This window comes from Acomys minous (assembly GCF_964271855.1).
Source record: "Acomys minous genome assembly, chromosome: 2".
Taxonomy (NCBI): Eukaryota; Metazoa; Chordata; class Mammalia; order Rodentia; family Muridae; genus Acomys; species Acomys minous.
The window spans coordinates 49798664-49823736 of record NC_140484.1 but is presented as its reverse complement, the minus strand read 5'-3'; the positions used below and the strand labels follow the sequence as shown (position 1 = coordinate 49823736).

The 25073-nt window shown below is 44.0% G+C and overlaps 1 protein-coding gene and 1 long non-coding RNA gene across 6 annotated transcripts in view; one reads left to right on the top strand and one right to left on the bottom strand.

Moving 5' to 3' along the window:
- RTN3 (reticulon 3) overlaps positions 1-25073 on the bottom strand; it is a 58570-nt gene that overhangs the window by 6241 nt on the left and 27256 nt on the right. For 3 of the 5 annotated variants that reach the window (XM_084760416.1, XM_084760418.1, XM_084760417.1), the window contains 3 exons: positions 4451-4658; positions 517-655; positions 167-236 (listed from right to left, as the gene is read on the bottom strand). In XM_084760416.1, coding sequence (XP_084616542.1) covers positions 167-236; positions 517-655; positions 4451-4658 — 417 coding nt within the window. Of the gene's footprint in view, positions 1-166; positions 237-516; positions 656-4450; positions 4659-22784; positions 24945-25073 lie in introns of all 5 variants that reach the window. The other 2 variants (XM_084760414.1, XM_084760415.1) reach the window with 2 other exon arrangements.
- LOC311586207 overlaps positions 11182-25073 on the top strand; it is a 199933-nt gene continuing 186041 nt past the window's right edge. Inside the window, exon 1 of the long non-coding RNA XR_014775479.1 lies at positions 11182-18748. This is a non-coding gene — a long non-coding RNA (uncharacterized lncRNA). The remainder of the gene's footprint in view (positions 18749-25073) is intronic.

Genomic DNA, 25073 nt, shown 5'->3' with positions numbered 1-25073 from the left:
TTAAAAGTGTGTGCCACCACCGCTCCGCCAAAATTTTTATTTTGAGACAGGTTTGATCGTCCTACCTCTGCTTCGTGAACAGCTGTGATATTTGGCTCAGGATTCACACTTAAGTCTTACAGACTATTTCAAGAAATAGGCGCATGGACATATTCTGTCACCTTACCAAGAATCAAAAGGGTGATTCCATTGAAAACAGCACCAACGTAGGTCATCAGCCACATGAAGACAGCCAGCTGCGAAGGCCAACGTCAGAGGGTTAGATGAGAATAAAGACAACACAGAGGTCAGCTAACTAGGTCTGCATCCATGCACTGATGCGTGGCGCAGATCCCCTACTTGCAGCCAGGAAGTGCCGGGTGCTGAGCTGTGACTGCCGTCCAACGCTGCTCTCCAGAGGGAGGTGGCAGCTTTCTCTGTTGATACTTATTTCCTTGTTTACAGGCTTTCTCTTGTCTGATAAAACCCTGATTGTCCCACTTTTACCTCGGAATCATGCCTAGTCCAGCAACTAACCTTCAAGGAGTCAACTAGGTCTTCCACCAGAAAGAGGCGAATGATGAGTTTGAGGGCCCTGTTGATGTGCACCAATGCAGCATTCATGTAGTTGTGGAAAGCTTCTGAGGAGAGTGTAATGTCCACATCCAGGTAGGCCCTTGCGAGGAAGAAAACATAAACAGTCACACATGCAACACACAAGGGGAAAGTCTTCTACAGCACAGTGGTGCTTACAGATTCTAGCAATCTGTGGGGACACAGCTGCTTTTTACATGCCAGCTGTCTACGCAGGGCTCTCATGTACAGTGAGGAACCATCTGGAGTGTGCAAGTCAGAATGTACTGTGGGAATGTAGACTGGGTAGCTGAGGACTTGCCTAGCAGGCATGAGATCCTGTGTTCAATCCTCAGTATTATAAAACAAACAAGCAGAAACCTAAAATTCAGCTGGGCGTGGTGGCGCACGCCTTTAATCTCAGCACTTGGGAGTCAGAAGCAGTCGGATCACTGTGAATTTGAGGCCAACCTGGTCTACCAAGTGAGTCCAGGACAGCCAAGGCTACACAGAGAAACCCTGTCTCGAAAAACCAAAACCAAACCAAACCAACCAAACAAACCCCACAAAATTCAGTTGTGTATGGATGTATATTTATGTGGACGTCAGAGAACAACCTTGGGTGTCATTTCTCTGGCAATGTACACCTTTTGTAAAAAATAAATTTACTTATTTGTTTCCCACTGGCCTGGAATCCACTAAGCAGGCTAAACCAGCTGGCTATTAAGCCCCAGAGACCTGCTTGTCTCCTCCTCCTTAGTATAAGTGAACACCATTCTAATTTTCCAAGTACACTGTGTGTGTGTGTGTATGTATGCATGCATACATGGCTCCCACAGGCTAGTAGGGAGTGGTACTACTAGGAGGTGTGGCCTTGTTGGACAAAGTGTGTCACTGGGGATGGGCTTTGAGGGTTCAGAGGCTCAAGCCAGGTCCAGTGGGCTCATACTCTCTCTTCCTGCTGCTTGCTGATCCAGATGTAGAACTCTTAGCTACCTCTTGGAATACCATGTTGGCCTGCATGCTGCCATGCTTCCTACCATAATAATGGACTAAATCTTTCAACTGTAAGCCGGTCCCAATGAAATGTTTTCCTTTATAAGAGATGTGATGATTATGTTGTCTATTCACTGTAAGAGGACACTGATTAAAACTCTGTGTGTGTGTTTGTTTGAGCACACTATGGTGCACATGTGGACGCTGAGGACAGCTTGTGGCAGCTGGCTCTATGTTGGTCCTTAGGACTGAACTCAGGACTGTCAAACTTGGAGATAAACACCTTTCCCTGCTGAGCATCTTGCTGGCTAAGACCCTGTCTTAGTAAGTTCCACAACACCCAAAGCTACATAGAGAGAGCTTGTTTCAAACAACCACCACCGAAACAAAAACTAAAAGAAAATAAAAGGGCTGGGATTATAGCTTTCAATGGTAGAGCACTTGCCTTATATGTGTAAGGTCCTGGGTTCCATCCCCAATTTAAAAAGGGGGGGGGGGTCGAGGGAGAAAAGGGAAGATTGAGCAGAGTAGAGACCATGAATATGGTAGGGCTGGAAACTACACAACACACTGTTCTGTTCTTGGAAGTTGAGATTCTTTTTAGAAAATGGAGGTGGGGGGATGCAGGCAGGAAAAGGGTCTCAACTACATAGCCCTGGATTACCTAGAACTTACAGCCTGAACTTAAAAAAGAGCTGCCTGCCTTGGCCTCCCAAATGCTGCAATTACAGGCATGCGCCACCACTCCCGCTGATACTACTACTATTAATCATCTACTGACTGTCGGCTTTGAAGACACTCCGAGGAGCTCAGATTCTTGGAAGATCAGAAGAGTGAGAGGCATTGAGTTCTTCTTCCTGTTTATTAAGAAAGTACTTTCAAACATAAAAGTTTTGAACACTGGCTGTTTCCAGGTGTGGAAGCAGACACAGATAGATTTCTGTAAGTTTGAGGCTAGCCAGGTCTACATAAGTGAGTTCCAGGCCAGCCAGGGTGACACAGTGAGACCTTGTCTCAGTAAAACAATAAACAAAACAACCAAACAAACAAAACCTAGATGTTGCAATGAATATAATTTGGTAAAAAGATTTTATAAATTCACAGAAATGACACAAAGGAGGACTATTATTAAGACATCTGAGCTTATAAAACGTATTCACTCAGTCAACAACTACTGGTTCATTAAAATTAATTTACAATAGAATTTTAAGGATACACATAGGACTTAAGTTATCCCTTTGATTTCTATCAACAGAAAGTATAAGCCCTAGGAGGGTGCCAGCAACTATTCCAGAAAGCTCATAGCAGGGGCTCTGTGACAAAGGGATGAAGGGTTTATAAAAGCTAAAGCTCAAATACAAATTTTTATGGGCAAAGGATTTCAGCAGCACAAACATGAGGAACCTTTTGTTAAAGTTACAGCATATCCGGAAAGGCATTGAAATCTGTCTCCAGGTTAGGGCTGGCATGATGGTTCAATGCTTAAGAAACTGTTTGCTCTTCCAGAAGACCTGAGTTTGAGCCTATAATCCCAGCCTTCAGGGAGGCAGAGGCAGGTGGAATGCTGTGAGTTCGAGGCTAGCCTGGTCTACAAAGCAAGTCCAGTACAGCCAAGGCTACACAGAAACCCTGCTTGAAAAAAACAAAAACAAAAACAACAAGGGGGTGTGGGGGCGGAGAGATATTCATTAGTTGAGGACCTGGGTTCAATTCCCAGCACTCACATGGCAGCTCACAACTATCTGTAACTCCAAGATCTGACACCCTCACACAGACATACATGCAGGTTAAACACCAATGTACATAAAATAAAGGTAAGTAAATTATTTAAACAAAACAAAACAAAAAGCTGGGTGGTGGTGGCACATGCCTTTAATCCCAGCACTTGGGAGGCAGAAGCAGGTGGATCTCTTGAGTTCAAGGCCAGCTTGTCTACAGAGAGAGTTCCCGGACAGCCAAGGGTACACAGAGAAACCCAGTCTGGAACCACCACCAGCAAACCCAGAAGACCTCAGAGTTCAATTCCCAGCACTCCCAGCAGCTTACAGCCTGTAACTCTCGTTCCAGGGGGCCAGATGCCCTCTTTTGGCCTGCAAGGACACCATACACGTATGTTGCACAGACATACATGCAGGCAAAACACCCACATATATCAACAATGTATTTTAAAAATGTATGTATGTATGTATGTATGTATGTATGTATGTATGTATGTGTTCTATTTGCATGTATGCCTGCACACCAGAAGAGGGCATCAGATCTCATTATAGATGGTTGTGAGCCACAATGTGGTTGCTGGGAACTGAACTCAGGACCTCTAGAAGAGAAGTCAGTGCTCTCAACTGCTGAGCCATCTCCCCAGCCTCATAAACAATATTTTAAAGGTTAAAAATATTTGCCCTCAGACCCTGAGAATCTGCACTAGAACTAACATAAGTCAGAAATAAAACTCAGAATAAAATAGAGTGAACTGGTTCCAGAGCTAGGATTTCAAAGCTGTTTTTGGCTATTACCATACAGGGCTGAACTATGGACAGCACAGCTGACGAGGGCTGTCCTGGGCAAGCTGTTCCCTGCCCTGCGCCCTGGTCACTCCTGGCAGTGACCTTTAGCCTGAAAGGTGAGGCTCTAATTAGTTGAAAGTTCTCAGTCAAGCTGTGCTGGCACAGGCCTTTAGTTCCAGCACTTGGGAGGCAGAGTTCAAGTCCAGCTTGGTCTACAGAGGGAGTTCCTGGACAGCCAGAGAAACCCTGTCTCAAAAAACAAAACAAAACAAAGGTTCTCTGATACTAACTTGATCACTTGTTAGGGTGGATGCAAGGTTCTTAGGGGCTGTTTCTGCCATCAATCAACTGCAAAAGGCAGGTTAGCATTTCAGACCTGAGCATCTCAGCACACTCACTTGAAGGGGTGGCCTTCTTCCGACTTCTGCACAGCTTGAATGACAGACTTGTAGACTCTGAAGCTGATGGTGACAGAGAGAAGAGCCAGGATGAGGTAAGAGACCACACTGATGACACTGAAAGCTGCTAGAGAGAGCAGCATGATCAGCGTGGTGCCAAAGACAAACCCAGTCTTCTTCACATCTCGCCAGAAAATCAGATCGCGCACTGCCAACAGAGAGGAAAAAGAAGTTACAGAAGCCAGGACCACCCTTCCTGTGCTGAGCTTTACTGATGGAAGCACCTATCTCCCTATCATCCTAGTTTCCTAAGAGCTGGAACTGCAGGCCCGTGACACACACCTGGCCATACTGTTTTTATTTATTCTTGAAACAAGGTCTTGCAAAATCACCCAGCCTGGTCTTATAAAAATGAACAAGGCCTCTAAAGTTAAACAGAAGAGTCTGAACCTTGGTATTCCTACCTGTGTTACTTTAACTTTTCTAAGCCATCCTGCATTGTAAAATGAAGAAAATGGGACCCTCTCCCTACAGCTGTTTCAAGGCCAATCACATAGAGTGCATTATTACCTACACGCAACCAACTTGTGTGCTTTACTAGGAAGGAGAGGTCTGATGATTCCTGGTGGAAACTGAATTCCAGATAGTGCAAATCATGGAAAAAAACAGGGTGGCACTCAGGTGCACATGACGGAACCAAGACTGTAGAGGAAAACTGAACAGATGGAGACCTACGTAAGAGGCCAGTGCTAAGCAGGATGGTGCCTATAGTCAGAGTTCAGGCACATACACGTCTGTAAGTGTAGTTTCAATATAGGACGCAAAGAGGTTCCATGTCGCCAACACAACAATCTTATGGTATGTGCCCCTGGATATGACACATCTAAGAAAGACATAATGCTGTTTCTACGGAATTACAGTCCAATACACACCTCCCCCGCCCACTCCAAGACAAGGTTTCTCTGTGTGATAGACCTGGCTATCCCAGACTCACTCCATAGACCAGGCTAGCTTCAAATCAGAGATCTTCCTGCCTCATGAGTGCACCACTACGCCTGAGAAAACAACTAAATGAACTCAAGAAATACTCTATAGAACAACTGATCTATATTGTTAACAACTCCCAGTGTAAAACAACAACAACAGAGGGCTGCAGAGATGACCCAGCAGCTAAGAGAACTGGCTGCTTGATCTTCAAAAGATCTGAGTTCAGTTCCCAGCATCCACAGAGGGGGCTCACAATTGTATGTAACTCCAGTTCCAGATGATCTGATGCTCTCTTCTGGCATCCATGGGCACACAAATACATGCAGGCAAAACATTCATATAAATAAAATCAGTAAATCTAAAAGCTAGCTGGGCACCGTGGCGCCCACCTGTAATCTCAGCACTTGGGAGGCAGAGGCAGGAGGATCTCTTGTGAGTTTGAGGCCAGCCTGGTCTACAAAGTGAGTCTAGGACGACAGCCAGGGCTACACAGAGAAACCCTGTCTCGGAAAAAAAAGTTTCTACATTTGCACAAGTTGGAAAAGGCCCTGTGTCCTCCTGAACTTTTCTGCCATCTGCTGTAAAGTTGTCACACAAGGTGTCCAAACCTACAATTACATATGACTAGTGCCCTCTAGGGGCATGCAGAATATAAACTGCACAACAGTACAGAAAGGCCCTGTGCTCAGCCTTAAATTTATCAGCAGAATTAGGGTCTAGGGCAAAAGAGGATTTACTGTTGGAAAGAGGGAAGGTCAGATAAATGTCATTAATAGATTGTTCTAAACATCAAACCTCACAGCTTGTTCCTTTGCTTCATTCACTTCCTGCCCTACACACTATATCCCATCACTCTGTACAGTTTTATTTCTCCTCAAAGCACTACCTCCTATTTTCACTTCTAACAGGCTCTTCAGATCTGTGATCTCAGATCGTAACTTAGAGCCCTTGATTTCCTGATACTGCCCCTCACACAGATATGCGAAGTGGAGACTAAGCATTCTCAGTAAGGAAGACTTCCAAGGCCTTTGAAAACTAACTTCTCTTATTCTCTGGTGGAATTTGGAGGGAAAAAAGTAAGAAAAAATGTGAGGAACAGGGCAGCTGTCAAAGCTGAGTATATGAAGCCAATAGAATGGGTGTTCATTTTATGACTAGGAAACTAGCAAAAAGCTACATCAGTTTTGTTTTGATAATTATTCTCCTTCTCCTTCTTCTTTGTAAGGAGGGGGGATTCATTTGTTCCTGCTGCCAGAATAGCTTTAAAAATAGCAAACTGGCTAGGTATGCTGGTGTACGCAAGTAATCCAAGACCCTGAGGGCTGGAGGCAGGAGGGTTACCTCCACTTCCTGAGTCAGCCGAGGTTAGATGTGCACACCAATTGCCTGGAATATGTGGTGTTACCAACCCAACCAAGGACTTCTTGTGTGCTAGGCAGGCCTTCTACCAACTGAGCTTTCTCCCCTTCTCACTTTTTTCACATTTTATTTTGTTTTGTTTTGTTTTTTGAGACAGGGTTTCTCTGTGTAGCCTTGGCTGTCCTGGACTCACGTTGTAGACCAGGCTGGTCTCGAATTCAGAGAGAAATGCAGTGGTTAAGAGCACTGCCTCCTCTTCCAAAGGACCCGGGTTCAATTCCCAGCACTCACATGGCAGCTCACAACTGTCTGTAACTCCAAGATCTGACACCCTCACACCAACACACATAAATTTAAAAACAAAAAACAAAAAACAAAAAAACATAAAGCCAATGAGGCTGGAGAAATGGCTTGGTGTGAAGGACCAGAGTTCAGTTCTCAGCACCCACATCAGGAAGCTACAGAGGATCTGATTTCTTCTGGCCTCTACAGGCACCTGTACACACATAGCAGACACAAAAAGTTAAGTAAGAGGAATTACTATAGTAGCTTGAGTTGAAACAAAAACATTTATCTCATGTGCAACATATAATTAAAAAAAATTAGTACAGGAAAAGTGGCCAGACATCATTCATCTCTAAGTGATTTTCAAAAGCTGCAGCTTCAACTAAATTGCTACGACTTAATGTATATCTACATGTCAAAGTGTCATATTTATCTCTATGGGGTAAAAACAATGGCAAAACCTAGCTCTCCTTGTAATTCAAGTACTGAAAGAGTTGTGCATGCTACTTCAGTAGAGCAGGAGTCTTTAGTTTCCCTTTCTATCTGAATTTCCTTTTCAGGACACTGTCCTATTGCTGCTGCAACATAAAAAAGAAAACCATACTGAGAGCCCAGGTAAGTGTGCCTACAGGAATCATACTGAGGAGAGCCCAGGTAAGTGTGCCTACAGGAACCCATGCTCAATTCTCAGCAAAGTCAAGGGAGCAATCAGCGAGTGTTTTGTAGTCCTCACTTTTTATTTTACATTTATTTATTTAATGTAAGTGTGTGCACGTGTGTGAGTTGAGTGTGTGTGCATGAGTGAGTGTGTTTGCGTGTGACCAAACACTTTCAGGGTTGGTGTTCACTAGAAGCTGACTCCCCCATTTCTGCCTTCTCTATTGATTTTAATATGGTTTAAATAATAACAGGGCCCCCATTCTCCCTACTGTTCAGCTCTCAGACTTGTTTCCAAAGTCTGGTATTTGTCTTTCTCAGATAAAATGAGATTTATGCTCCTATTGTACAGAATGGTTTTCAAACCAACAGACCACAAATAACTCCTGATAACCAGGCAGACCTGACTTGAAAAATGAGGCTTTCTGAAACTGGCAGACCAAAATGATGTTAAAAACTGTAACAGTGGCCGGGCGTGGTGGTGCATCCTTGTAATTCCAGCACTCTGGAGGCAGAGGCAGGTGGATCTCTGTGAGTTCGAAGCCAACCTGGTCTACAAATGGAATCCAGAACAGCCAAGGCTACACAGAGAAACTCTGTCTTGAAAAATAAATACCTGTAACAATGTGTTTATGCTAAATGCTAATGTTTCTGTTAAGCTTTGCTTGAGTGCAAAGGTCATGAGAGAAGTATCTAAGATTCTCCCACACTGTGGTCTCCATGAGTGCTTGGATCTTGGCTTTGACACTACAACAGTGTTCACCTTTAACCATGTAGGTTCTGGGCATGAACTCAGGTTAGTCTGGGTAGCTGATGCCTTTATTTGCTGAGGTATCTCAATGGCACTTCTTAGCCTTGTATGTTGCTTCATATATGTAGGGAAAAGAAAAGCTGTCTGCCACAGATTATATATACTGATATACTAGTTTCATGCTATTAAAGCAAAGAGTAATATAACCAATGGAATCTTTCATCCACAAAAATGTTTTGTTTACTTCTACTTTATTTTTTTACTTTTATGGCTTTTGAGACATGGTTTCTCTGTAGCCCTGGCTATCCTGGAACTCTCTTTGTAGACCAGGCTGGCCTTGAACTCAGAGATCTACCTGCCTCTGCCTCCCAGAAAGCTGGGGTTACCGGCCTGCACCACCACACCCAACTTTTTACTTAAATACCTGTAAACATTTATGTTTTTTTTCAATCATTTACATTTTTTTTTTCGAGACAGGGTCTCTCTGTGTAGCTTTGGCTGTCCTGGACTCACTTTGTAGACCAGGCTGGCCTCGAACTCACAGCGATTTGCCTGCCTCTACCTCCCTAAGTGCTGGGATTAAAGGTGTGTGCCACTACGCTCAGCCAATCATTCACATTTACATGTTCTGTGTAAAACCTTTAAGAGCATTTACTAGAAATACAAAATTTTAAAAGTAATAGAAAAAAAAACCCCTCAAGAAACCAATATAAAGTCAATATAGAGGCATGTAAAAGGAAGTAAAATATCTAAATATATGATTATATATTATTTTTAATTATTATCATCATAACATATACAGAAGCTTGTCTTATAGTACCACTATCTAGAATGTGTCAACATCACAGGTGATACTTATGATAGGTGTGGAAAGAAACCATACCTAGCATTTCTTAGGGTCTTCTTAAGTTAACTGTGCTTAGTATCAGATAACAGAATTCACGTCACCAAAATAAATAATGCTGAAAAACAGGGATAATAACATTCCAAACAAATCTGACCATCCTTTCTCAACCCTCTTCATATCTGCTGAGAATTAACACCATCGACAAAAACAAAAACAAAAAACAAACAAACAACAACAAAACACCCTTAGGATTTTCAGATACATAATGAAATAGGTTTAACCAAGATTTAAAATGCAGGAACCGACAACGGTAAGAATGCCATCAATACAAGAAGTTAAAATAAATTTAATGTATAACATGTTAGAATTCTTTAATTGGTCTTGAAAAGCAGAAGACAGAGCCAGGCAGTGGTGGCGCATACCGGTAATCCCAGAACTCAGGAAGCGGAGATAGGCGGGACGAGGCCAGCCTGGTCTACAAAGTGAGTCCAGGACAGTTAAGGCTACACAGAGAAACCCTGTCTCGAAGAAAAAAAAAAAAAGCCTAAGACAGATATTGAAATTGCACTCATTGAAGCCATTCAGTTGTTCCATTGCTCTCAGTCCTTTCTAATAAATGTGCATTTACAATGTGCTGTCTACTCCCCTTAAAAGCCTTAGCACTTTTCACCATGCATTCCCTGTTTCCTAAGGCTGCCTCCTGAGAAGCATCCTATTCATTCCCTTTTCATCTTCTGGCCCCATGTAAGGATGGGCGATCGTTGTTAGCTGACTTAGTTTTGGTCATTAGTCACCGCTGCTTTTGGTACTTACTTGGTGTCAATACTGTGCATCTCGCAAGATTCACACTGCCACTTCCTATTTCTTAAACAACATCCAAACTGTCTTCTGGTCCTTAACTTTGAGTCTTACTACTAGGCCACCATGGCACAGCTTTATCTTTCCTGAACCAAGTGCTTTTCTCTGCTTTGCTGCCCTGGCTGCTCTGCAGTGTATCAAGCAGCTTCCCATTAAAAAATTTTTTTTTATATTTATTTATTTTTATTTTATGTTAATTGCCCTTTTGCCTGCATGTATGTCTGTCTGTGTGAAGTTGTCATCTTGGAGTTACAGACAGTTACGAAATGCAATGTGGGTGTTGGAAATTGAACCTTGGTCCTCTGGAAGATCAGTTAATGCTCTTAATAGCTGAGGCATCTCTCCAGCCCCTAATTCTTCCAGTTTTAACTTCCCTCCAATAGTTAACTCTGGATTTTCTGACAAAGATCTCTTTTGCAGCAATTAACTCATAATGCCTCTCTCATAAGTCAATACTTCTCTCTTAGTCGGTTGCCTACGGCTGTTTCAGGGCTCTCTCAGGCAATCACTTAAGAGTAGATGCACAGCCAGGCATCATGGATGGCCTTTAAACCCAGCCCTCAGGGAGGCGGAGGCAGAGGCAGGTGGTTCTCTGTGAGTTCCAGGCCAGCCTGGTCTACAAAGCGAGTCTCAGAGAGCCATGGCCACACAGAGACACCCTGTGGGGGGAGGGGAGAGAAAAGGAGCGGGCCGTGGTGGCCCAAACCCTTTTAATCCCAGCACTCGGGAGGCAGAGGCAGGTGGATCACTGAGAGTTCAAGGCCAGCCTGGTCTACAAAGTTGGTCCAGGGCAGCCAAGGCTACACAGTGAGACCCTGTCTCAAAAAACAAAGGAAGAGTTGATGCGCAAACTCTGTAGTTAAGTGCTCACCTTTCGGGCATGCTATGTAACACTTGGGTCCTGCACTGCTGCCTCCTGTCTGCATCAAGCCCCCTTCCTTGCGGAGCAGCCCGAAGCAACTGCGTCCAGAAGCAGTTCCCCACCTCATGCTGTCCAGGCACCAGCAGCTGCCGCTCTGGAGAGCTCAGCAAAGACCGTTACTGCGGGGTTTAAAGGAGTCACGCGAGCAGCCGGAGCACAGCGCGGTGGCTCTAGGGAGCAACTCCAGGAGCCTAGCTGTAGTATCCATAATACATCAAAAGAGGGAGCTGCCACACCTAACGGCATTCCGCAAAGGAAGAAGCCACCACTCTGCAAATTCAGCAGGGAGCCCCTTGCTAACTTCCTGATCAGTTTATTTGCTGTATTAGGAAATTTAGGCAGAGTTTGGTTTGATTTTTAAGCTCAGAAATCCTCAAGAGTCAACCGAATCTAACCCAAGCAGGGTTTCTCTGTGCATCCCTGGCTGTCCTGGTCCCCAGAGATCCGCCTACTTCCGCCTCCCTAGTGGTTGGGATTTAAAGGCGTGTGCCACCACTCCTGGCTTCTCCCAAGCATTCTTAAGAGTAGAAAATGTTCACTCTGAAAAACCGAATGAAATTGAAAACAAAACCAAACCCCAAACTCCAATCAACTTTAACTTCATTTTTAAGGAACAATTCAAGATCTACACAATGTTTTCTTTTCTTTGCAGAGGTCTTTTGTTTTAATCTGTTAATATCCGATAAATCTAAGAAAGTTTAGGTGAGGTAAAGTCAGGTTGGCTGGCTAGATGGCTGATTTGTTTAGAGTACGGTTTTCCATTTGTAGCACAGGCTGGCCACCAACTAACTTATGATCTTCCTCAGTACCTTGAATGCAAGGACCAGTCCTCTGCTACCTGCCTGGCTAAAGACAGGGTTTATGACTAAGACTGAGTGTATTTTTGCACATGTCAGACTACTGATTTTGCAAATTAAGAAATAGTTTGGAAGATGGGTGTGGTGGATTAACCTGAAATCCCATCCTTGTAAAGAGTCATACCTGCAATCTCTTGGGAGGTTGAGGCAGAAGGATGCCCATTAATTTGTTGTTTTTTGTTTTGTTTTTTGAGACAGGGTCTCTTTGTGTAGCCTTGGCTATCCTGGACTCGCTTTGTAGACCAGGCTTGCCTTGAACTCATAGCGATCCGCCTGCCTCTGCCTCACAAGTGCTGGGATTAAAGACGTGCGCCACCACACCCAGCAGGATGACCATGAATTTATGGCCTGGGCTACAGGGTAAATCATCTCAGTCACAAGAAAAAAGTCTATAGACCAGAGCCACTGGACCACACTAAACTCAAATACTAGTTAATTGCTGACAAATCTGAACACACACACACACACACACACAAACACACACACACAAACTTTAAGAAAGGTTATTATAAAGCCCAGGCTGGCCTCAAACTAGCAGAAGAACCTTAAATATCTGATCCTTCAGCCTCCACCTTCCAAGTGCTGAGATTACTGAATGTGTCACCATGCCCTGTTTATGCATGCCAGGGTTCAAACCCAGGGGTTCCTGTATGCCAGGCAAATACTCTAGCACCTGCACTGCCTCCAATGTGCAATCCTCCTGCCTTTACTTTCCTCCATCCTGTCAGTATGAGTCACCTTAGGCAGCATCAATCAACTTTAAATTGTTGTTAGCATGTCTCTGCTAGTTGATGTACATAAGTAACCTGGCTTTAGACTTCACAATATTAAAAGTGTGACACAGTCCCTATCTGAGACAAAAATTGAAAGCAAACCACATTAGGTAATACCCTTGATCTTTGAGGTCTTAAATTTCCCAGGAGCTCTAGCAAGTAACTCTCCTATGGGAACAGTGGGTATACTGGCTAGTTTTATGTCAATTTGACACAAACTTTAGTCATGCTAGAGAGGGAACCTCAACTGAGAAAATACCTTCTCAAGACAGGGGTGTAGGCAAGCCTGTAGGGCATTTTTATTTTCTTTCTTCCTTTTGTTGTTTTTTTTTTCCTGAAACAGGGTTTCTCTGTGTAGCCTTGGCTGTCCTGGAACCCAACAGCAACCTACCTGTCTCTGCCTCCCAAGTACAGGGATTAAAGTCATGTGCCACCACGCCCAGCTTTTGGGCACTTTCTTATCTAGTGATTGATGGGAGAGGGCCCAGCCCATTGTGGGAGGTGGTCCTGGGTTCTGTAAGAGCGCAGGCTGGAAAAACTGTGGAGAGCAAACTTGTAAGCAGCACTCCTCCATGGCCTCTCCATCAGCTTCTGCATGCAGTTTCCTGCCCTGTCTTTCTTCAGTGATGAACAGTGATCTGGAAGTGTAAGCCAAACAAAGCCTTTCCCCACCAAGTTGCTCTGGTCATGGTGTTTAATTACAACAGTAACCTCAACTAGGTAAAAAGGCAGCAGAAAATAATGTTAGTTGCGGCTGGAGAGGTGGCTCAGAGGTTAAGAGCACTGGCTACTCTTTCAAAGGTCCTGAATTCAATTCCCATCTATAAGGAGATCTGGTGCCCTCTTCTGGCCTGAAGGTACACATGCAGGCTGAGTACTGTAATTTATGTAATAAACAATCAAAAAAACCAGTAACCTCAACTGAGACTGTGTGTATCTGGGTAATGGACAGACACTCCCTCTGTTCTATTTCCCTCCCCAAAACACAGCAAAGCTGAAAATTATTTCAGACTAACCAGCTAGATTTTATTCCCAATCTCTAGCCTTCCCTCAGGCAGTGCTGGGGATGGAAACACAAGGCCTCATGAGTGCTAAGCAAGTGCTCAATCACTGAGCTATACACCCACACTATTTTCTGTTTGATTGACTGGCTGTTTTTGAGACAGTGTCTCACTATGTAGCCCAGGCTAGCCTTGAGCTCAGTTAGTTTCTCCAGCCTCAGCTTCCTAAGTGCTAGCATCAAAGATGTGAGCCCTCATGCCCAGCTTTTTACATTTTCAAATTTTATGTACATCGGTGTTTTGCCTGCATGTGTGATTGTGCAGGGGTGGGGGTGGGGTGTGTGCCAGATTTACAGCCAGTTGTGAGCCACCATGTGGTTGCTGGAAATTGAACCCCAGTCCCCTAGAAGAAGAGTCAGTGCTCTTAACCACTGAGCTACTCCAGCCCCACAGCTTCTACTTTTTTTTTTCTCTTCCCCATACAAGGTTTCTCTGTGCAGCCTTAGCTGTCCTGGACCTCACAGAAATCCACCTGCCTCTGCCTCCCTGAGTGCTGGGATTACAGACATGTGCTTCCGGTGCCTGGCTCAGCTTCTACATTTTAAAATAGATTGTGCTAATGGGCTGGAGTTAGCTCAGCTGTTAAAAGCACTTGTTGCTCTGGCAGAGAATGAGACTCAATTCCCAGCACCCATATGGCAGCTCTGAATTGTCTGATTACTCCAGTCCCAGGGGACCCAATGGCCCATTCTAACTTGACAGGGCACCAGATATATACATGGTACAAAAACATGCACGGGCAAAACACTTATACACACAAAACAATAAAACCATGCTTATCAGGACATCTACTTCAGCTTGAGAACCATGACTAAAATTGAGCATCCCTTTCATAATATAGTCACTGGGTATATGTACAATACATATATCTGTTCAATCCTACCAGAGTGTAGAAAACACCACACTCCTGAAAGTTTCCTTAATGCACTTTTCACAGTGTAGAATTTGTATTTTGGGTCCCCCAGTCCAACTACCAAAGGCCCATACGGTTAAAGGCTGATCCCCAGAGTGGCAGTTTGGGGAAGGAGGCAGGGCCTAGTGGAGGTCTTAGCTAATGGGGTGTTGATACTGTGGGACAGTTTCTTCTTTTGTGTCTTGGCCGTAAGGTTGACAGCTTTGCTTCAGCACATTTGCCCTACAGTGGGTGATGCCACAGGCCCAGGAGAAACAAACCCAACTGTGACCCCAACAAACCTTTTCCAAGTTATTTCAGGCAACTGTTACAGCAGTAAACGTCAGACTAACCCAAGTCAATGCCTCAAAAGCAACCACTGCTGTCTCTCTGCTCTCTCCCAGTTCTTTTGTTCTACAAGGTTACAAAGATGTTACTAACATCATTTTTTAAACAGATTTATTTATTTATTTATTTATTATGTATACTGTGCTCTGCCTACACATACACCTGCATGCCAGAAAAGGGCATCAGATCACATTATAGATGGTTGTGAGCCACCATGTGGTTGCTGGGAATTGAGTACAGGACCTCTGAAGAGCAGTCAGTGCTCTTAACCTCTGATCCATCTCTCCAGCCCTAACTAACATTATTTTATGCTGCCTTTTTCACAGACCATAATTTCTGAGATTCATTTATATAGATGAAAGCACCAAAACCAAACAAACCCAGCTATGTACAGCTGGAGAGACAGCTCAGCAGCTAAGATCCCTTGCTGCCAAGCCTGAAAAATTTGAGTTCCGTCCCTGGGAGCCACATAGCAGGAAAGAACTGACTTGCATATGTCCTTTTGTGTCCTATACAAACATAGCTATGTCAAGGGATGTTTCTTCCCTTACTGAGGGATTGCTGTTTTCAGCTTCAGGATGTCATCAGTAAACTGCCATGAAAAATACCTCCATCTTTGTGAAGTTTTTATTCCTCTATGGTAGAGCTGCGAGGTCACAGGACAAACGTGCACTGTATTCTAAGACCCTGCCCAACTTTCCTCACCTATACTCTCAGACACAGCCCGTGAGACTCTCACTGCTCTACCACCCCTCCTTCCCTGGGGGCTGTCTTTAACGTTTAGCCATCAGAACTCATGGATCGTGGTACCTGTTTAAATTGTGTGAGATTCAATGCTGGGCATACTTACACTGTATTACCAGTCATTTATGTAAAGTTCTTTGGGATGTGTCATTAGTGTGTCTGGTCCACTTTCTGATAGCCCAACAGACTATCTCAAGGCAGAGGCTTATTAGTGATGTCTTTCATTGTACAAAAGTAAAAATTTTGAGATTAGTGCATCCAATGACCTAAGAAGCCTTTGTCTAGCCCCACACCATTTTTCTTTTAAAGTCTTGCCACTCAGCCTGAGCTGAACTCAGTCCTCTTATCTAACCTTAGGTATATGCCATTACCCTGGCTTTGTAAGTTTTTTTTTTAAGTTTTTATATTTACTGACTTCCAATCAACTTTGTATACCATGCACTATTAGAACTGGTGGGCAACACCCTAATATTTGCCACTTGGTTTATGTGTCCTGTACAGAATGCCCCTCTGTTCTCAACTGTGAGTAGAAGCTGTGATTAGGATAGGCTAGTCACCGAAGTTACCACAGGAGAGGGCTGCAGGCCAGGACCTGAGGGCAGCACCAGAAGCTAACTAAGCATGACATCCCTCCCCCAACTCCACAGTTGACAGCCACTAAGAGTGGTGATCTAGGGTGAGAGAAATGACTTAGCCATTAAGTATTCTGCTCTGGCAGAGGACTGGAGTTCAATTCTTAGCACTTACATTCAGCGGCTCACAAACCTGCTCTGGGTTTGTTACATTCTTTGCGTTTCCACAGAAGAAACTGTCAATTTCCTGTGGCAGAAAAATCCTAGTACTCTGACTACACTGCATCAAACCCAAAGTCTGGATCACACTAACATGGTAGTAACTGCCAGTCTTCCAACTCCAGACAGAACATCTTTTCCCTCTTATCTCTTCCTTTGTTTTTCTCTGCAGTGATCCATAGTTTTCAGCAAGTCTTAAACATATCTGTTAACAAAACACACGTGAGTGTTGGGAATCAAACCTCAGTCTTCCGCAACAAGTACTTTAAGCCACTGAGCTGAAGTACTCTCCTGCCCACCTTTCTGTTAAATGTGATTTTGAACTGAAGTGTACTATGTGCTGGAGGAGGGGCAGGGAGGCAGTCTCTGTAGTCCAGGCTCCTCTCAAACTCATGATCTTCCCCTTTTAGCGTCTCCAGGGCAGGACTTCAGGCACGTGCCACCCTACCTGGGCTGCAACTCCCCCCACCCCCGTCATAGTCCTTTTTATTCGCTATTAGTGTAGAGCAGTGAGCTGAGTTTTAGGTATTTTATTAAATTATGTGTGCAGGCATGTGAGTGCATGTCCCCACGGAAAGTAGGAAAGAGCACGGGACCTCCCGGAGCTGGAACCATGGCGACTGCTGACTCATCTCTCCTGCCTGTAGCACTTTACTGTAGTTCTGGGGACCAAACCCGAGGCCTCGTGCACATCAGACATGTGCTGTATTATTTATGCTCTTGAGTACAACCAGTGTGTATCATGTAGTGGAAGTTTTGATGTCTTTAAAAACTCAGTTATATTATATAAACATGTTTTTGTTTCAATCCCAGGTGAAAGGATACAGGACTGATTCAGATTGTCCACAGCAGCAAACTATTTGCCTCATGCAGGAGCTGAGAGGGGCTTTTTGCCAGCTGCCCATGGTTTAACTCTGAGGACCCTGGAGAAGGAATAAATGCCACAGCCCAGAGAGACAGCGAAAGGGGGTACTGTGAGGAAGGAGACTGCTGCTCCCCACCTGCTGCTCCTGGACTTGCCAGAGGGAACCAACCACCCGAGCCAGCAGACGGAGCTAAGAGGTCTATGTCCCCTTTCCCTTCTAGCCTTCCTTCTTTTTTACCTAGCATTAGGGACTTGGAAGGAAGGTAGAGGCTTAAGGAAGCCAAATAAAACAGAGTTAAAACCTAGCACCCAGTCTACTGTAATTTTGTTTAATTTACTTATCAGCATTAATGGCTTATAGGGTCTGTAGGAGGGATTCCTTTCTTCCTTTCACACTCTATTTTTTCTGTTTTTAAAAACATCCAATTTTACCTTTTTTTTAATGTATAGGAATGCTCTATCTGCACATACACCTGTGCGCCAGAAGAGGGCATCAGATCAATTATAGATGGTTGTGAGGCATTACGTGGTTGCTGGGAATTGAACTCAGGACCTCTGGAAGAGCAAACAGTGCTCTTAGCTGCTGAAGCATCTCTCTAGCCCCATCTATTTTAAGAATAATTTTAAGTGTATTTTCTATGTGTGTTGTGCGTGCTCCATGCAAACTCAGGAGGCCAGAGTCAGATCCCCCGGGAGTTGGATTTACAGCTGTTATGATGTTATAGCCTGACACAGGTACTGGGAACCAGACTTGGGTCTTCTGTAAGGGCAGCAAGTGCTTTTAGTTTAGGAGCCATCTCTCTAGTCCACCATTTTTGTTTTTCTGAAATAGGGTTTCATTATGTAGCTCAGGGTGAAACTGAGCTCACTGTCAAGCATAAAAATCAAAGGACAATTTGTGGAGATGGTTCTCTCCTTCTACCATATGGGTTCTGGGGGAACTGAACTCAAGTGCCTTTCTACCTACTGAGCTATCTTGTCAGCCTGACAGTCTTGACCTTAAATTCCACCCCCTCACCCCAGACAGGGTTTCTTTCTTCTTGGTTGTCCTAGAACTCACTCTGTAGACCTCAAACTCAAGAGCTCCGCCTGCCTCTGCCTAAGTGTTGGGATTAAAAGTGTTCACCACCACCACTGGACTTGACCTCAAATTCTTTTTTAAAAAATGTTAATTATTATGTATACAGTGCTCTGCTGGCATGTGCACCTGCAGACCAGAAGAGGGCATAAGACCACATTATAGATGTTGTGAGCCACCATGTGGTTGCTAAGAATTGAACTCAGGACCTCTGGAAGAGTAGGTAGCGCTCTTAACCACTGAGCCATTTCTCCAGTTTCCTCCTCACCCGCCCCCCCCTTTTTTTTTTGGTTTTTCAAGACAGGGTTTCTCTTGTAGTCTTGGCTGTCCTCGAACTCAGAGATCTGCCTGCTGCCGCCTCCTGAGTGCTGGGATTAAAGGCGTGCGGCGCCACACCTGGCTCTGACCTCAAATTTTTGATCCTCTTGCCTTTGCTGTTTGATAGGACTGGTGTCATTTTTCTCTTTAATCTGGAGAACTTCCTTTAGCATTTTTCATAGTCCCGGTAGTCTATAACAAATTCTCTTAATTTCACATGTAAGAAATACCTTCAGTATGTATTAACATTTTAATTTCATGTGTAAGAGTATTTGCCTATGTGTGCATATGTATCACATATGTGCAGAAGTGTCCACAGAGGCTGAAGAGAGCACCCTCTGCAAGGACAACCAGGGCTTATAACTGCTAAGTCACTACTACAGCCCCTTGACTTTATTTTTATCTTCCATTATTTAATATAGAATTAAAGATTAAAGTTGGGCAAAAGAGAGAATATCCCCTTTGCTTATTTTATTTGATGAATTTTTTTTTCTTCATTTTACATGCCCGAGACTTCAGGGCTTATGCTCTTTCACAGTGATCAGATTAAGTATAGCCCAATAATATGATTTGTGACAAACGGCTATTTTGATTTTGTGGAGAGATGCTGGAGTCTGAATAGTCATGTAGCAGTCACAAGGGCACTGCTCGTATCCTGGATACCAAGGGCTTCACAAGCATTTTTGGATGGCAACTGTTTTGTCATCATAGCTGTGGAAAAATTCAGGACTTCCCTACACTGAGTGTGCTGACGGCTAAAAGCTTGCCTATGGTTATCTTCCTCTGTGTAATCAATGTCAACAGTAGTGTTATCAGTTTCTAAACCCACTGAGTCCTAACCAATCACTCAGCCTGGGAGTGGTCACCAGACCTCTGACACCGTTTCAAGGTTGTCTGGACTGACTTTAGCCAGTTAGTGTGCATTTCATAGACTAGGAAGCCAGTGATCTTTTTCTCTTCAAAAAGCTCTTCTCTGGTCTGCTGTGGGGCTCCTCTTGCACAATCTTTTGATTGTTCCACAGATCCCTGAAGCTCTTGGTGGTAATTTTTCTTCCTCCCTTTTTCTTCAGGTTGTGTGATTCCGTTTATCCTCAAATCCAGGTTCCTTCCTCCATCATCTCCATTTTGCTATGATGGTCACTTAGTGAGTTTCAAATCTCAGGTGTTATATGGCTCTAGGTCTCTAGGCTCTCTGTCTAGTTTTAGGCTGAGATTCCCTTTATTTTTTATTCAATACAAACATTTTGCTCTACTTTGTTGAGTGGCTATAATAACCTCTCTCTTCTTCCCTCCTCTCCCTCTCCAGGGTCTCACTGTGTAACTGGCTGGCCTGGAACTGAACTTACAGAGATCTCTTTCCTCTAGACTGGTTTTTAAAGTTAGTTTGGACACCATGAATACCATGTTTCACAGCTTGATGTACTTATTCTGTTATACATATCCATGTATATGTACATATTCTCCTCTGCAGAGTATGCACTTAAACAATTATTTATCTGGATACTCCTTTAATGCCAGCACTTGGGAGGCAGAGGCAGAGGCATTTCTGTGAGATCAAGAACAAAGAGAACTCCAGAACAGCCAGGTCTATAGAGAGAAAACCTGTTTCAACACCCTCAAACACACACATCAATTATCGTACTTTGTTTCATTACATGTATGTGTCCCTGTTTGTCTACATGTGCACCAAGTGAGTGCAGATGCCTAAGGAGGCCCCTGTAAGGGCAGCGACCACTGAGCCCTGGAGAGTATAACTTTGGGGGGTTACATTTTGTTATATTCAATTTGCAAACTCTTGTCACTGGTGCGGAAAATCAAGTCATGGCTCAGTTCTTTTGTCTTTAGCTGGATTGCTTGGATTCTCTCGTGTGCACATGTGGGTCAGGGGTCAGACAGAAGCTTACGTTGGAAACCATTTCACAGAAAGAATTTTAGGCTTTCGCCTTCTGGATCTCTCCTTTTCAGTATCCTTCTTCCCTTTTGATTTCTAGCCATGGGAAGGGAAGGACTCACGCTATCTTCTCAGTCCTCTCACCTACCAGGCCCAGCTTCAGCCTGTTACCTACCTGGTTATAATAATAAAAAAAAAAATCAAGGTGACTTTATTATTTTTTAAAGATTTATTTATGTAGTTTATGTATATGAGTGCTCTGTCTTCATGCACTCCAGAATAGGGCATTAGATCCCTTTACAGATATTTGCGAGCCACCATGTGGTTGTTGAGAACTGAACTCAGGACATCCAGAAGAGCAACCAAGTGCTCTTAACTACTGAGGCATCTCTCCAGCCCTGTGACTTTATTTTTATTTATATTTTTATCTAAATATGTTATTTCTAATTATGTGTATGTGTGGGAGTATGTCATGTGTACATGCTGTGTGAAAATAAGAAGTTGATGCAGTTCATCAAAATGATTTACATTTTTAAAGATTTGATCATAAAATAACTGCTGAGGTTTTTCACTTTGAATTTTGTAAAGGATAACCCTTAAGGTTCTAACTATGTCAATCTGACTTACCTACCATCTAAAAATACTTACCAAAACCAGAATTTGGTTAATGAGAAGTATCGTCAACTTCCACAGCTTTTTAAATCTCTCATTCTAGATGAAACAGCTCAGCTGGGAATTACTAATAATTACTGTTTACAAAGTTCTTTACTTATAACAACACTATAAAACATGGCAAAAATAACTACCATCATCCCATTACCAAAGGAAGATGAAGAACCAGTTAGACTTGTTGTCTAAGGTTACATTAAAGTCTGAAAATGGAGCCAGGTGTGGTAGCACATGCCTTTAATTCCAGCGCTTGAGAGGCAGAGGCAGGTGGATCTCTGAGTTTGAGGCCTGAGAGTGAGTTCCAGGACAGCCAGGGCTACACAGATAAGCCCTGTCTCAAAACGAAACAACAAATGTTCTGCTGTCTGACCACTATTCAGTAGGCCCTAAGTATAAGAATGAATGAGTTTCTCTTAAGAATCACTCTGAAAGAGCACTATTAATGGTCACCTACTTTCAGAGCATAAACCCTCTGTGGAATACAGTACATTAATTAAAAGTTACATTTACTGAGTTTCCCTGCAGGAGTTCTTTTATCTTTGATAACTAATTAAAATTTACAAGTCCCAGTTGGGTGTGGTGGCAGCACGCCTTTAATCCCAGAACTCTGGAGGCAGAAGCAGGTGGATCGCTGTGAGTTCCAGGCCAGCCTGGTCTTCCAAATGAGCTCCAGGCCAGCTAAGACTACAGAGAAACCCTGTCTCAAAAAACAAAACAAAAAATTTTACAAGTCCCCTATTGAAGATGGCTCAGAGGTTAAAAGCACTGTCTGCTCTTCCAGAGGTCCTGAGTTCAACTCCCAGCAACCACATGATGGCTCACAACCATCTATAATGAAATCTGGTGCCCTCTTCTGGCCTCTAGATATATATGTAGACCACTGTATAAATAATAAATTAAGAAATACTTTGAATTTTGAAAATAAATAAGAACAAAGACTGGGCCTGCAATCCCAGCACTTGAGAGGCTATGAGTTCAACAATAGCCTGGGCTACACAGTGAGTTCCAGGCCAGCGTGGGTAACCCTGCCTCAAAACAAACAAGGGCAAAATCACATAGCAGTAAATAAATAAGAATGTAGTGATATTCCTAAAGGTAGTAGCCATACTCAGGCTACCCATAAAAAAAAGAAGAACCTTGGAACAGAACAGAAACATTAAAAACTCAGGAAGTTAGTGTTACCAAGTAGTCTGTGGCTTTGGGAAATACAAATATAGAGAAACCAAGTTAAGTGATCACTAGGTGTGTGTATGGGGCGGTGGTGGTGGTATCTGCTTTTACTTACAGGGTGCTTACAGGGCATGAAGCAGAATAGAAATGTGGTAGTCTAATAATCACAGCAGCATTAGCCACATGCAGAATTTCTGGAGTAAATGGTTACCTGGGAAATCACTCAGAAGTCTTGCTAGGACATGCTTGTTAACCATCTCAGTCTTGCTAGGGCTGGAACTAGGATCTACTCTAGTGTCCTTGGTGACAGCAGACCTTCTGGATACCCCACGATCAGACCCAGTCTTGCCACCTGTGTGTTCCAGGATGTCGGATGAGCCCTGAGGCCACTGTGGAGCAAAGGCCTGCTTGAGTTTTCCTCCAGGCGATGTTCCTTCAGCCTGCATTTCCTCTAATTCTTTAATGGCTCTGATGGTGAGCTGCTCCTGCTCTAAGTCGGGGGACACCGTGAGGGGACCTCCACTTGTTTCTCTGCTGTGCTCACTGTATTTGCTTTTTGTGTCTTTGGCTTCAGAACCACCTCGCTTCCTGTCATGCAAGAGTTCTACGGGCAAAGTGCTTTTCAAGTCTGCTGTCTTCTCTAACACTGCTTCTTCCTCTTTATCTACGCTCCCCTTCTCCCCGGCTCCTGGGAGAGCAGCCATTAAGTCCTCGGGGGAGGAGCCAACTTTATCTTCAACATGTTTTCCAAGAAAAGACTCCAATTTGGCAGAAGCTGCCGCAGTTAGAGAGAATCCTGTCTCACTAACAACACTGGGAGGTGCTGCTGAGGGAATTTTGGGGTTGTCAGTTACAGCAGGCTTTTCAGGTGTGACTTCATTCAGAGTACCAGGTACTTGTGAGCACACCGTCTCACCTTCCAGACTTCCCTGAGGAGGAGTTTCTGGCTGAGCCTGATGTAGCTCCAAAGCACTGCTTGGCTCCGCAGGGTTTTCACACATTTCACTCCTCACAGTTTCACAACTGGGAGTCTCTTTGATTCCCCTTTCACTTGCTTTTGTGGCAGGGCTTGGAAAGGAGTCAGTTGTTTCAGGCAAAACTTGCTTGTTCTCAGATGAGGGATTTGCTGTAATGTCCTCTATGACTGTGTCATCAGATTCCCCTGAACTATCAACCTCTGTGACTTCCCCCAACATGGAGTTAGGCCAGACATCCTCCTGGTCAGGTAAAGCCACTTCCACTGTGGCTGCTCCAGAGCCTGAGACCTGTTTCGCAGGCCCAGAGCCAGGTAGCTCTGGAGGAGGCTGGGACCTGCCTGGCTCACCTCTACTACTGGCTTCTTTTGCGGATCTGAGGTGGTCTCTTACAGGCTTTCCCTCTGTAAACTCTTCTGCCCAGTCACCTGTGGACTTGGTGATGGGGGTGCTCCCATTAAGAGAACATACAGGCATTTTCTGATGAGTGTTTGTTTTAAGATTTATAACTGGAATTTCTGAGCGATGCTCACTCCTGTCTAGTCCTGTACTTTTTGTGGTACAAGAAGATGGTTTTTCAGCTTGTTGTTTTGCTTGGGGAACTAAGTCCCAAGTCAGTATTTCATTAGTAAAGTTATGCATATCATTCACACATCGAGACACCTCTTCCAGCGCTGCTGTGGTGTGTGAGAACTGCCTACCGAGCAGTGCAGAGGCCGGGTACCGCCCTGCTTCTTTATTTCTCAGTGGAAACACTTTGTCATTCATTTCCAACAAGTCTGCGGCAGATTCTCTATCACTGTGAGCCGCCCAGCCACCCAAATCATTTGTGCTTTCCTTATACAAATCTTTAAATTCTCTATCAAATGTTGCTTTGTCAATAATTACTTCAAATGGCGACTCAGGAGAATCTTTTTCTACGCTGGCTCCTGAAAGTTCAGATGGGGACAAGGAGTATGTACAAGTATGTTCTGCCTTAGACTGCCCAGGATCCAGTGTACTTCTGTCCTTTCCACCTGGAGCCTTGTTTGGGTTCTTGGGCTCTTGGTCTTTGGCTGCCCAATCTTCTGCTGGGCCAGTCTCCTTCGAGAGAAAAGCAGGCTGCTCTGGGAAACCGTCTGGAAGGGAAGGGCGGTTGCCAGGAGTGCCAGCTGCAAGGGAAACCGGAGCTTCCACTCCTTCCTCGTTGGTCCCCTGATCCGTGTCCAGCCTTTTCTTATCTAGAAGAACCAAGGGGTCTTTTCCTTCTTTAGCTAGAACAAACTGGCTGCATAACGTTTCGCATTTTTCTCCAAGCACTGTTGTGAGGTCAGGGTTATGTATTTCAGAAGATGAAACAAAGGAAGAAGCCATAATTTCTGAAGGTGGCTCATCAGAGCAAAGAGAGGTTAATCCTGCTATAGTCAGAATTTGAAAGAAAAAGATATTTACCAGGTGCAAGTACGCGTGACTAGTCAGGCCAGGCAGCATGCTTTTTATTTTTAAATCACAAACATAAAATGCATGTATATAAACAGATGAACTCA